The sequence below is a fragment of the Melanostigma gelatinosum genome (assembly GCF_949748355.1).
Source record: "Melanostigma gelatinosum genome assembly, chromosome: 4".
Lineage (NCBI taxonomy): Eukaryota > Metazoa > Chordata > Actinopteri > Perciformes > Zoarcidae > Melanostigma > Melanostigma gelatinosum.
The window spans coordinates 19,594,561-19,608,194 of record NC_136637.1 but is presented as its reverse complement, the minus strand read 5'-3'; the positions used below and the strand labels follow the sequence as shown (position 1 = coordinate 19,608,194).

Genomic DNA, 13,634 nt, shown 5'->3' with positions numbered 1-13,634 from the left:
ATATTCATGAATATTCTTGAAGGACACTTCCTTAACCTTGTTCACATTTAGGCATTTATGAGTGTGCCCCGGAGATACTCAATGCACAAGACCCAGAATAAACTGGAGTTTTTATCGATTATTTTGTGTTTCATGTAGTGGTTTGGTAGCTACGTGAGTATTGTTTTAAGACTGACTGACGAGTGCTAGCTAAGCCGACAGTAGCCTTGCATTACATTCCCTAGTTTTTTCTGGCTCGTACTTTTTGTTTATAATGAAGCAAATCAACTCTTTATGCTCTCGTAGGTCGTTTAACGCTAAATATGTTAATTCATGTCACTGAAAGATGTAGTGTTGCTCACGGAGCGCAGCCATTTGGAATAGTGTATTCTTCACATAAAGCCTACGCCACATTAACTGTGAGCCCATTGATAAAGTGCAGTTAGGAAGGGTTTTATCCCAAGCTACAACAAATATGTTGTCACATGGAATAGCATCCTGTCAACTCACCATCCCACCTTGCTTTCAGAAAGAAAGTGCAGGAATGCAAAGCACTTTTTTCATAAACAACAGGTTTGTTGTTTGGTGTCAAGCGTCAGTGAGCCTCAGACGAAAGAAAAACAAGAATTTTCTTTGTGTAAAAGCTATGATGGTGTTGCGGTGATATGTCTTGTGACTTGTCTTGCTTTTGTTTATCTATACTTCTCCCACACTCTGGTGTGGGAGAAGAACAGGTAACAGGTAACTAGTGCAACCAACATTTCAAACCCACACATACAATGGGGTCCTATTGTAAATTGGAAAAATGTGTCAAAGATTGATCATGAATTGAATCATAAATAAATATATGGGTGTGTGTGTGTGTGTGTGTGTGTGCGTGTGTGTGCGTGTGTGTGTGTGCATGTGTGTGTGTGTTTGTGCGTGTGTGTGTGTGCGTGTGTGTGTGCGTGTGTCTGTGTGTGCGTGTGTGTGTGTGTGTGCGTGTGTGTGCGTGTGTGTGTGTGTCCGTGTTTCTTCATCTCTGTGTCTGTCTTTCTGTCCATGGCTAATCTCGCATACTACTGAACCCATCAGCCTCATATGTTTTGTGCTCATTCATGACTGTGTGCACAAAACCTAACATTGTTTCAGAAATTCATACTTTTGACACAATTAGCCAAAGTGTATAAGCAAATGCAAAAAACCTTAAGAGGCTTCCGGGTTTCAGCACCCATTGCTCCAGCTGACGGGGCTAATACAGCCAGCAGAACTAAACACACAGCAGGACTGTTATTTTCCGTCTAATATGAGTGTAATCTTTGTTTGTTCATATATTTATTATATTGACCCTTTTTTTCTTCAATGATAGTGTCTGTTACATGAGATGTGCGAGTGGAAATGTGTCTGATACACTTACAGTTTAGACGGGATGCAATTTGGGTTTGTATTCATTCAATCAAACATTACAGCAGTAGTCGTTGCGGCACTGGGTGGAGATCTGCACTCTGCTGAATGCACTTTCTTGTTTTTGTTGGCAGTGAGGTGTTGTTGATGTTCTATGACGACATTGCCACACCTGCTCTTGTTGAATTGAACGACATTGCCACACCTGCTCTTGTTGAATTGAACGACATTGCCACACCTGCTCTTGTTGAATTGACGCCACTGACTCTGTCTGTTTTTACTTCAATAATAGAACATTGAAATTCACGTTCCCTGATTCATCAAGTGGGTTGGGCCTTGTCTGCCTTGTTCATTTCTAACTCCTCTATTTTCTGTGTCCGGACACCTCATAGTGTATTAACAAAGGAAAAGCAAAGTAGGCTGTGTTTAATTTCAAATCAAGTAAATTGTATTTATATTGTGCATTATCACAAATCACAAATTTATCTCAGGGGGATTTATGATCTGTAGAGCCATACGGGCTCCCTCTAACCTTAGACCAGGGGTCTCAAACTCATTTTCACTCTGGGCCACATCAGCATCATGGTTTCCCTCAAAGGGCCGGTTGTAAATGTAAGACTGTGTAAATGTAACTACTCCTAACATATTGGTAAATAACTGTCTCTGCATTTGATTATTGTTTATTCAAGTGTAAAAATATTGTACATGCAGTTATATTAATGTAAAAAAATATTTAAGCACATTTCTGTTATTATAACTTAAATCCTTTTAATTTAGGGTTAAGAAACCCACATCACTCTATCAAAGATCAAACTTTTAAAGAAAATAGCAAAGAGAAATATCAAACAAGTTATGACAATAACTTTGTTCAAAGCTTAAAATCCTTTCAAGGGTGCGTTTGCACAATCCCACGTGAAGTATTTCATGTGTTTTAAAGCCACGTTTAAAGTAGTCTTCAATGTACTCACAATACATTTCCATTTCAAATGTACAGTAACCAGCCAAAGAGCTGCTTCTATGTCTGTGTTTAAGTATCTCATCATTCTGACTTTCTATCTCATAACTTCGACTTTCTATCTCAGAATTATGACTTTCTATCATAGCTATGACTTTATATCATAGTTATGACTTTCTATCTCATAATTTCGACTTTGGGGATACTTTTATTATCACGTCTAACTTTTAATTAATTTATTTTTTTAAACTTTTGTTTTTCTTTTTGCTGGCGGATTCGCAGGCCACATAGTATGTCAGACTATTTCCTCCCTGTCAGAACAACGTCAATTATAATGAGTCTATTATTGGTCTTTGGCTCACTGACGCATGACACAAAACAACAAACCTATTCAAAATGAAAAATGATCTGCTGTGCATTCCTGCTACTTTGTAAGAATTCTTAGAAGGCACTTAAATTACATTATATGATCATGGACTTATTTTCATTGGTGTCCCTTGGAATTACACAATCCACCATCCTTTATTAAGACCTAGACATTCAATCTCTAAAATAAAGAAATAATGTGTGACTAGAAAAGAACTGGTGAAAAAAATGGATCAGAAATATTTTCAGAAAGCAGAAGAGGGTAATGATTGTCAAAGACACCCAAACAAGAAATAATTCTCAAAACAGTTGTAAATTTAACTTGAATTAAAAATGGATACAGTCATTAAATGCAGTGTTTCGTCGGGTTGCCAGTTCCACAACATTTCAACTGATGAAAAACAAGAAGCACACGCGAAGCCAGTAAGAGTATAATAATGTGTGAGTAATGGCATTCCTTTACATGATACGTCAAACTATGTCCTCCCTGTCAGAACAACGTCAATCACATTGACTCTATTATTGGTTTTGGCATCAAGGAAATCAATTTTTTCTTTTCTCTTTGGCTCACTGACGCATGACACACAACAACACACCAATTAAAAATAAAGAAAACCTTTCTGCTGTGAATTGCTGCTACTTTGAAAGAACTATTAAAAGACACTTAAATTACATTACATGATCATGGACTTATTTTCATTGTTGTCCCTTGGAATTACATATTCCATTGATTATCAAAGACACCCAAACAAGAAATAATTATCATTTAAATGTAGAACTTAAGAATTAAGTATTTATACTTTACTATCTGAGTAAACATTGAAAATGAAAAAGGGTGTGGGAGTTTGTTGACGTGATGCTTTTCAAAGTAACAAAAGAAGGTATGAGAACACACCCAATCCTCAAGGTTTTCCGCATGAGTTGTACATTTATAGAACACCTTTGCAGTATATAAAGGATTGTGGATGAAGGCGTAGTATCCAGTAAAAATAATCTGCAGTACTTACCTGTTCATCATGATGAAGCTGATCTTTTCTCTCACCCTATACTTGGTACTCTTCAGCACAGGTAACTTTACTTTTTCTTAAAATTGTTGTTTCATTTACCAAGAATCTTTTTAAATCCATATGAATATTCTAGAGAAGATGAATATAGATAAGACTTAATTGATCCACAGGGAGTAACAGCAGAAGAAGTAGTCTACAGATGTAGGAAACAAATAAAGGCAATTTAAAATAATAAATAAATAAATAAATACAACAAAATATGAAAAATAAGTAAATTACAAAATGTATTTCAACTTCTATTGTTTATAATACAATACTTGGGCAATACACATGACAAGACTTGGCTGTGCAAGTAGTGCACTTGTGGTGCAAATTAGACACTTAAAAGACTTTGAACCACAACAACCTCATGTCATTTAAAATCCATTCACACAAGATAAAGAACAGTTTTCAGCCTTTACAGAAAATCAATAAACTTCAGATATTTGATTTGACATTTGAGATGTGATCGTCAATCATTGACTGTTTTTCTCACAAATGCAGCTCGGGCACTTCAGTGTCAGACTTGCACAAATCAGCAGTGTTCAAACACAACGCTGGTCACATGTTCCTCTGAGACGATGTGTGTAACAGCTTCCATTCAAGGTAGGCATTTATTTGTACCATGTTCTACTTTTGAGTGAAATAAATGTACTGCAAAGTTATGTGTTCTTTCCTATAATAATGACAAACTCAACTTTTTATTTTGTAGCCACTTCATCTGGAACTCCAGTACAGCAAATATTCAAGGCGTGTGCATCATCCTCCCTGTGTCCAGCCACAGGCTCTCAGACATTTTCAGTCAACTTGGGGTCAGCGAGTGCAGTTGCATCTGCTCAGTGCTGCAACACAGATAATTGCAACACAGCAACTCTACCGTGTAAGTACAGACGGATAAGTAGCTCATTTAAGATGAGAAAAGATAAAAATTGATTTAAAAAAAGAACATTGACATCCTGCCATCTTCTGAGAAGTTACATTTTAATTTTTGTGAAGCTTAAATGTTCTCTCTTCCTCAAACTAATTATGTTTTTTTCTCTTTCAGTCCCTGCTGCTCAGACAGATAACGCCCTACAGTGTTTAACTTGTAACCCCTTGACCTCTCAATGTACTTCTACATTACAATGTAGGGGGGATGAGGACCGCTGCTTTCAAGCGAGTGGTGAGTCTTAATCATACGTGGTTTCCAAAATGTGTTTTACGAAAGTATCTGATCAGCAAAATCTAGAAAATGAAACCAATGGAGGAAAGTGATGCAGTACATGTACTGAACGTTGTTCATGTATGTTTTATCATTTGTTAATTATGTTACATATCAGAGGTATATATTGTACTTTTTCCTGCACTACAGTACTTATAGATCAAAAGACCTGCATTACTACATTTAAATGACCATTATCGTGACTTGTTACTTCACGGATTAAGAATTTATGATCATCTCCCACAAATTCCACCCACAGTAAGCAAAGATGTTGAAATTAAACAAGTTACATGTCAAAATACAATAACAAAAAGTATATATGACAATAGAATACTGTGACAGGGGCAGTATTTACACTGAAAGTATATTTTACATTGTAGCAACACTCATTTTAATCAAGCAGTGGATCTGAATATTTATTCCTAAAATTAGCTGACTGACAACAATAGAAGCTCTGTAATAAAAAATATTTTTCATCTACAGTGACAAGTGGGTCCAGCACTTCTCCAGCTTTTGGCTGTGCGTCTACAAACCTGTGTGCAGATGCTGCAAGCCTGGGTAGCCTTCCTTTCATGCAAAGCGTTGGAAGCATAAGCAGTGGACCATCCTGTTGTGCAACCAGTTTATGTACTGCCACAACAACTGCAGCCCCAACAACAACTGCAGCCCCAACAACAACTGCTGCCCCAACAACAACTGCAGCCCCAACAACAACTGCAGCCCCAACAACAACTGCAGCTCCAACAACAACTGCTGCCCCAACAACAACTGCAGCCCCAACAACAACTGCAGCTCCAACAACAACTGCTGCCCCAACAACAACTGCAGCTCCAACAACAACTGCAGCTCCAACAACAACTGCAGTTCCAACAACTGCTGCCCCAACAACAACTGCAGCCCCAACAACAACTGCAGCCCCAACAACAACATCTGCCCCAACAACAACATCTGCCCCAACAACAACTGCAGCCCCAACAAATGCTGCCCCAACAACAACTGCAGCTCCAACAACAACTGCAGCTCCAACAACAACTGCAGCTCCAACAACAACTGCTGCCCCAACAACAACTGCAGTCCCAACAACAACAGCGGCCCCAACAACAACTGCAGCCCCAACAACAACATCAGCCCCAACAACAACTGCTGCCCCAACAACAACTGCAGCTCCAACAACAACTGCAGCTCCAACAACAACTGCAGCTCCAACAACAACTGCTGCCCCAACAACAACTGCAGCCCCAACGACAACTGCAGCTCCAACAACAACTGCTGCCCCAACAACAACTGCAGCTCCAACAACAACTGCAGCTCCAACAACAACTGCTGCCCCAACAACAACTGCAGTCCCAACAACAACAGCTGCCCCAACAACAACTGCAGCCCCAACAACAACATCAGCCCCAACAACAACTGCTGCCCCAACAACAACTGCAGCTCCAACAACAACTGCTGCCCCAACAACAACTGCAGCCCCAACAACAACTGCAGCCCCAACAACAACATCTGCCCTAACAACAACTGCGGCCCCAACAACAACATCTGCCCCAACAACAACATCTGCCCCAACAACAACTGCAGCCCCAACAAATGCTGCCCCAACAACAACTGCAGCTCCAACAACAACTGCAGCTCCAACAACAACTGCTGCCCCAACAACAACTGCTGCCCCAACAACAAATGCAGCTCCAACAACAACTGCAGCTCCAACAACAACTGCAGCTCCAACAACAACTGCAGCTCCAACAACAACTGCAGCTCCAACAACAACTGCTGCCCCAACAACAACTGCAGCTCCAACAACAACTGCAGCTCCAACAACAACTGCAGCTCTAACAACTGCTGCCCCAACAACAACTGCAGCTCCAACAACAACTGCAGCTCCAACAACAACTGCAGCTCCAACAACAACTGCTGCCACAACAACAACTGCAGCTCCAACAACAACTGCTGCCCCAACAACAACTGCAGCTCCAACAACAACTGCAGCTCCAACAACAACTGCTGCCCCAACAACAACTGCAGCTCCAACAACAACTGCAGCTCCAACAACAACTGCTGCCCCAACAACAACTGCAGCTCCAACAACAACTGCAGCTCCAACAACAACTGCAGCTCCAACAACAACTGCTGCCCCAACAACAACTGCAGCCCCAACAACAACAGCGGCCCCAACAACAACTGCAGCCCCAACAACAACATCAGCCCCAACAACAACTGCTGCCCCAACAACAACTGCAGCTCCAACAACAACTGCAGCTCCATCAACAACTGCAGCTCCAACAACAACTGCTGCCCCAACAACAACTGCAGCCCCAACAACAACTGCAGCCCCAACAACAACTGCAGCTCCAACAACAACTGCTGCCCCAACAACAACTGCAGCCCCAACAACAACTGCAGCCCCAACAACAACTGCAGCTCCAACAACAACTGCAGCTCCAACAACAACTGCTGCCCCAACAACAACTGCAGCTCCAACAACAACTGCAGCTCCAACAACAACTGCTGCCCCAACAACAACTGCAGCTCCAACAACAACTGCAGCTCCAACAACAACTGCAGCTCCAACAACAACTGCAGCTCCAACAACAACTGCAGCTCCAACAACAACTGCTGCCCCAACAACAACTGCAGCTCCAACAACAACTGCAGCTCCAACAACAACTGCAGCTCCAACAACAACTGCTGCCCCAACAACAACTGCAGCCCCAACAACAACAGCGGCCCCAACAACAACTGCAGCCCCAACAACAACATCAGCCCCAACAACAACTGCTGCCCCAACAACAACTGCAGCTCCAACAACAACTGCAGCTCCAACAACAACTACAGCTCCAACAACAACTGCAGCCCCAACAACAACTGCAGCCCCAACAACAACTGCAGCTCCAACAACAACTGCAGCTCCAACAACAACTGCTGCCCCAACAACAACTGCAGCCCCAACAACAACTGCAGCCCCAACAACAACTGCAGCTCCAACAACAACTGCAGCTCCAACAACAACTGCTGCCCCAACAACAACTGCAGCCCCAACAACAACTGCAGCCCCAACAACAACTGCAGCTCCAACAACAACTGCAGCTCCAACAACAACTGCTGCCCCAACAACAACTGCAGCTCCAACAACAACTGCAGCTCCAACAACATCTGCAGTTCCAACAACAACTGCTGCCCCAACAACAACTGCAGCCCCAACAACAACTGCAGCCCCAACAACAACATCTGCCCCAACAACAACATCTGCCCCAATAACAACTGCGGCCCCAACAACAACTGCAGCTCCAACAACTGCTGCCCCAACAACAACTGCAGCTCCAACAACAACTGCTGCCCCAACAACAACTGCAGCTCCAACAACAACTGCAGCTCCAACAACAACTGCAGCTCCAACAACAACTGCTGCCCCAACAACAACTGCAGCCCCAACAACAACTGCAGCCCCAACAACAACTGCAGCTCCAACAACAACTGCTGCCCCAACAACAACTGCAGCCCCAACAACAACTGCAGCCCCAACAACAACAACTGCAGCTCCAACAACAACTGCAGCTCCAACAACAACTGCTGCCCCAACAACAACTGCAGCTCCAACAACAACTGCAGCTCCAACAACAACTGCTGCCCCAACAACAACTGCAGCTCCAACAACAACTGCAGCTCCAACAACAACTGCAGCTCCAACAACAACTGCAGCTCCAACAACAACTGCAGCTCCAACAACAACTGCTGCCCCAACAACAACTGCAGCTCCAACAACAACTGCAGCTCCAACAACAACTGCAGCTCCAACAACAACTGCTGCCCCAACAACAACTGCAGCCCCAACAACAACAGCGGCCCCAACAACAACTGCAGCCCCAACAACAACATCAGCCCCAACAACAACTGCTGCCCCAACAACAACTGCAGCTCCAACAACAACTGCAGCTCCAACAACAACTGCAGCTCCAACAACAACTGCAGCCCCAACAACAACTGCAGCCCCAACAACAACTGCAGCTCCAACAACAACTGCAGCTCCAACAACAACTGCTGCCCCAACAACAACTGCAGCCCCAACAACAACTGCAGCCCCAACAACAACTGCAGCTCCAACAACAACTGCAGCTCCAACAACAACTGCTGCCCCAACAACAACTGCAGCCCCAACAACAACTGCAGCCCCAACAACAACTGCAGCTCCAACAACAACTGCAGCTCCAACAACAACTGCTGCCCCAACAACAACTGCAGCTCCAACAACAACTGCAGCTCCAACAACATCTGCAGTTCCAACAACAACTGCTGCCCCAACAACAACTGCAGCCCCAACAACAACTGCAGCCCCAACAACAACATCTGCCCCAACAACAACATCTGCCCCAACAACAACTGCGGCCCCAACAACAACTGCAGCTCCAACAACTGCTGCCCCAACAACAACTGCAGCTCCAACAACAACTGCTGCCCCAACAACAACTGCTGCCCCAACAACAACTGCAGCTCCAACAACAACTGCTGCCCCAACAACAACTGCAGCCCCAACAACAACTGCAGCCCCAACAACAACATCTGCTCCAACAACTGCGGGCCCAACAACAACATCTGCCCCAACAACAACATCTGCCCCAACAACAACTGCAGCCCCAACAAATGCTGCCCCAACAACAACTGCAGCTCCAACAACAACTGCAGCTCCAACAACAACTGCTGCCCCAACAACAACTGCTGGCCCAACAACAAATGCAGCTCCAACAACAACTGCAGCTCCAACAACAACTGCAGCTCCAACAACAACTGCAGCTCCAACAACAACTGCAGCTCCAACAACAACTGCAGCTCCAACAACTGCTGCCCCAACAACAACTGCAGCTCCAACAACAACTGCAGCTCCAACAACAACTGCAGCTCCAACAACAACTGCTGCCCCAACAACAACTGCAGCTCCAACAACAACTGCTGCCCCAACAACAACAACTGCAGCTCCAACAACAACTGCAGCTCCAACAACAACTGCTGCCCCAACAACAACTGCAGCTCCAACAACAACTGCTGCCCCAACAACAACTGCAGCTCCAACAACAACTGCAGCTCCAACAACAACTGCTGCCCCAACAACAACTGCAGCTCCAACAACAACTGCAGCTCCAACAACAACTGCTGCCACAACAACAACTGCAGCCCCAACAACAACTGCAGCCCCAACAACAACTGCAGCTCCAACAACAACTGCAGCTCCAACAACAACTGCTGCCCCAACAACAACTGCAGCCCCAACAACAACTGCAGCCCCAACAACAACTGCAGCTCCAACAACAACTGCAGCTCCAACAACAACTGCTGCCCCAACAACAACTGCAGCTCCAACAACAACTGCAGCTCCAACAACATCTGCAGTTCCAACAACAACTGCTGCCCCAACAACAACTGCAGCCCCAACAACAACTGCAGCCCCAACAACAACATCTGCCCCAACAACAACATCTGCCCCAACAACAACTGCGGCCCCAACAACAACATCTGCCCCAACAACAACTGCTGCTCCAACAACAACTGCAGCTCCAACAACTGCTGCCCCAACAACAACTGCAGCTCCAACAACAACTGCAGCTCCAACAACAACTGCAGCTCCAACAACAACTGCAGCTCCAACAACAACTGCTGCCCCAACAACAACTGCAGCTCCAACAACAACTGCAGCTCCAACAACAACTGCTGCCCCAACAACAACTGCAGCCCCAACAACAACTGCAGCCCCAACAACAACTGCAGCTCCAACAACAACTGCAGCCCCAACAACAACTGCTGCCCCAACAACAACTGCAGCCCCAACAACAACTGCAGCCCCAACAACAACTGCAGCTCCAACAACAACTGCAGCTCCAACAACAACTGCTGCCCCAACAACAACTGCAGCTCCAACAACAACTGCTGCCCCAACAACAACTGCAGCTCCAACAACAACTGCAGCTCCAACAACAACTGCAGCTCCAACAACAACTGCAGCTCCAACAACAACTGCAGCTCCAACAACAACTGCTGCCCCAACAACAACTGCAGCTCCAACAACAACTGCAGCTCCAACAACAACTGCAGCTCCAACAACAACTGCTGCCCCAACAACAACTGCAGCCGCAACAACAACAGCGGCCCCAACAACAACTGCAGCCCCAACAACAACATCAGCCCCAACAACAACTGCTGCCCCAACAACAACTGCAGCTCCAACAACAACTGCAGCTCCAACAACAACTGCAGCTCCAACAACAACTGCTGCCCCAACAACAACTGCAGCCCCAACAACAACTGCAGCCCCAACAACAACTGCAGCTCCAACAACAACTGCTGCCCCAACAACAATTGCAGCCCCAACAACAACTGCAGCCCCAACAACAACTGCAGCTCCAACAACAACTGCAGCTCCAACAACAACTGCTGCCCCAACAACAACTGCAGCCCCAACAACAACTGCAGCCCCAACAACAACTGCAGCTCCAACAACAACTGCAGCTCCAACAACAACTGCTGCCCCAACAACAACTGCAGCTCCAACAACAACTGCAGCTCCAACAACATCTGCAGTTCCAACAACAACTGCTGCCCCAACAACAACTGCAGCCCCAACAACAACTGCAGCCCCAACAACAACATCTGCCCCAACAACAACATCTGCCCCAACAACAACTGCGGCCCCAACAACAACATCTGCCCCAACAACAACTGCTGCTCCAACAACAACTGCAGCTCCAACAACTGCTGCCCCAACAACAACTGCAGCTCCAACAACAACTGCAGCTCCAACAACAACTGCAGCTCCAACAACAACTGCTGCCCCAACAACAACTGCTGCCCCAACAACAACTGCAGCTCCAACAACAACTGCTGCCCCAACAACAACTGCAGCCCCAACAACAACTGCAGCCCCAACAACAACATCTGCCCCAACAACTGCGGCCCCAACAACATCTGCCCCAACAACAACATCTGCCCCAACAACAACTGCAGCCCCAACAAATGCTGCCCCAACAACAACTGCAGCTCCAACAACAACTGCAGCTCCAACAACAACTGCTGCCCCAACAACAACTGCTGGCCCAACAACAAATGCAGCTCCAACAACAACTGCAGCTCCAACAACAACTGCAGCTCCAACAACAACTGCTGCCCCAACAACAACTGCAGCTCCAACAACAACTGCAGCTCCAACAACAACTGCAGCTCCAACAACAACTGCAGCTCCAACAACTGCTGCCCCAACAACAACTGCAGCTCCAACAACAACTGCAGCTCCAACAACAACTGCAGCTCCAACAACAACTGCTGCCCCAACAACAACTGCAGCTCCAACAACAACTGCTGCCCCAACAACAACAACTGCAGCTCCAACAACAACTGCAGCTCCAACAACAACTGCTGCCCCAACAACAACTGCAGCTCCAACAACAACTGCAGCTCCAACAACAACTGCAGCTCCAACAACAACTGCTGCCCCAACAACAACTGCAGCTCCAACAACAACTGCAGCTCCAACAACAACTGCAGCTCCAACAACAACTGCTGCCCCAACAACAACTGCAGCTCCAACAACAACTGCAGCTCCAACAACAACTGCTGCCCCAACAACTGCAGCCCCAACAACAACAGCGGCCCCAACAACAACTGCAGCCCCAACAACAACATCAGCCCCAACAACAACTGCTGCTCCAACAACAACTGCAGCTCCAACAACAACTGCAGCTCCAACAACATCTGCTGCCCCAACAACAACTGCAGCTCCAACAACAACTGCAGCTCCAACAACAACTGCTGCCCCAACAACAACTGCAGCCACAACAACAACAGCGGCCCCAACAACATCTGCTGCCCCAACAACAACTGCAGCCCCAACAACAACTGCAGCTCCAACAACAACTGCAGCTCCAACAACAACTGCTGCCCCAACAACAACTGCAGCTCCAACAACAACTGCAGCTCCAACAACAACTGCTGCCCCAACAACAACTGCTGCCCCAACAACAACTGCTGCTCCAACAACAACTGCAGCTCCAACAACAACTGCAGCTCCAACAACAACTGCTGCCCCAACAACAACTGCTGCCCCAACAACAACTGCAGCTCCAACAACAACTGCAGCTCCAACAACAACTGCGGCCCCAACAACAACATCTGCCCCAACAACAACTGCTGCTCCAACAACAACTGCAGCTCCAACAACTGCTGCCCCAACAACAACTGCAGCTCCAACAACAACTGCAGCTCCAACAACAACTGCAGCTCCAACAACAACTGCTGCCCCAACAACAACTGCTGCCCCAACAACAACTGCAGCTCCAACAACAACTGCTGCCCCAACAACAACTGCAGCCCCAACAACAACTGCAGCCCCAACAACAACATCTGCCCCAACAACTGCGGCCCCAACAACATCTGCCCCAACAACAACATCTGCCCCAACAACAACTGCAGCCCCAACAAATGCTGCCCCAACAACAACTGCAGCTCCAACAACAACTGCAGCTCCAACAACAACTGCTGCCCCAACAACAACTGCTGGCCCAACAACAAATGCAGCTCCAACAACAACTGCAGCTCCAACAACAACTGCAGCTCCAACAACAACTGCTGCCCCAACAACAACTGCAGCTCCAACAACAACTGCAGCTCCAACAACAACTGCAGCTCCAACAACAACTGCAGCTCCAACAACTGCTGCCCCAACAAC

At 46.1% G+C, this 13,634-nt stretch overlaps 1 protein-coding gene across 1 annotated transcript; it reads left to right on the top strand.

Annotated features, from left to right (window-relative positions):
• Positions 1-3,699: 3,699 nt before the first annotated feature.
• LOC306776517 (uncharacterized protein) lies at positions 3,700-4,902 on the top strand (the record flags this gene model as incomplete). The annotated part of the gene is made up of 4 exons (XM_079267231.1): positions 3,700-3,751; positions 4,234-4,335; positions 4,442-4,609; positions 4,775-4,902. 4 exons carry the CDS (start codon positions 3,700-3,702, stop codon positions 4,900-4,902), a joined length of 450 nt encoding a protein of 149 aa, XP_079123357.1.
• Positions 4,903-13,634: the final 8,732 nt, after the last annotated feature.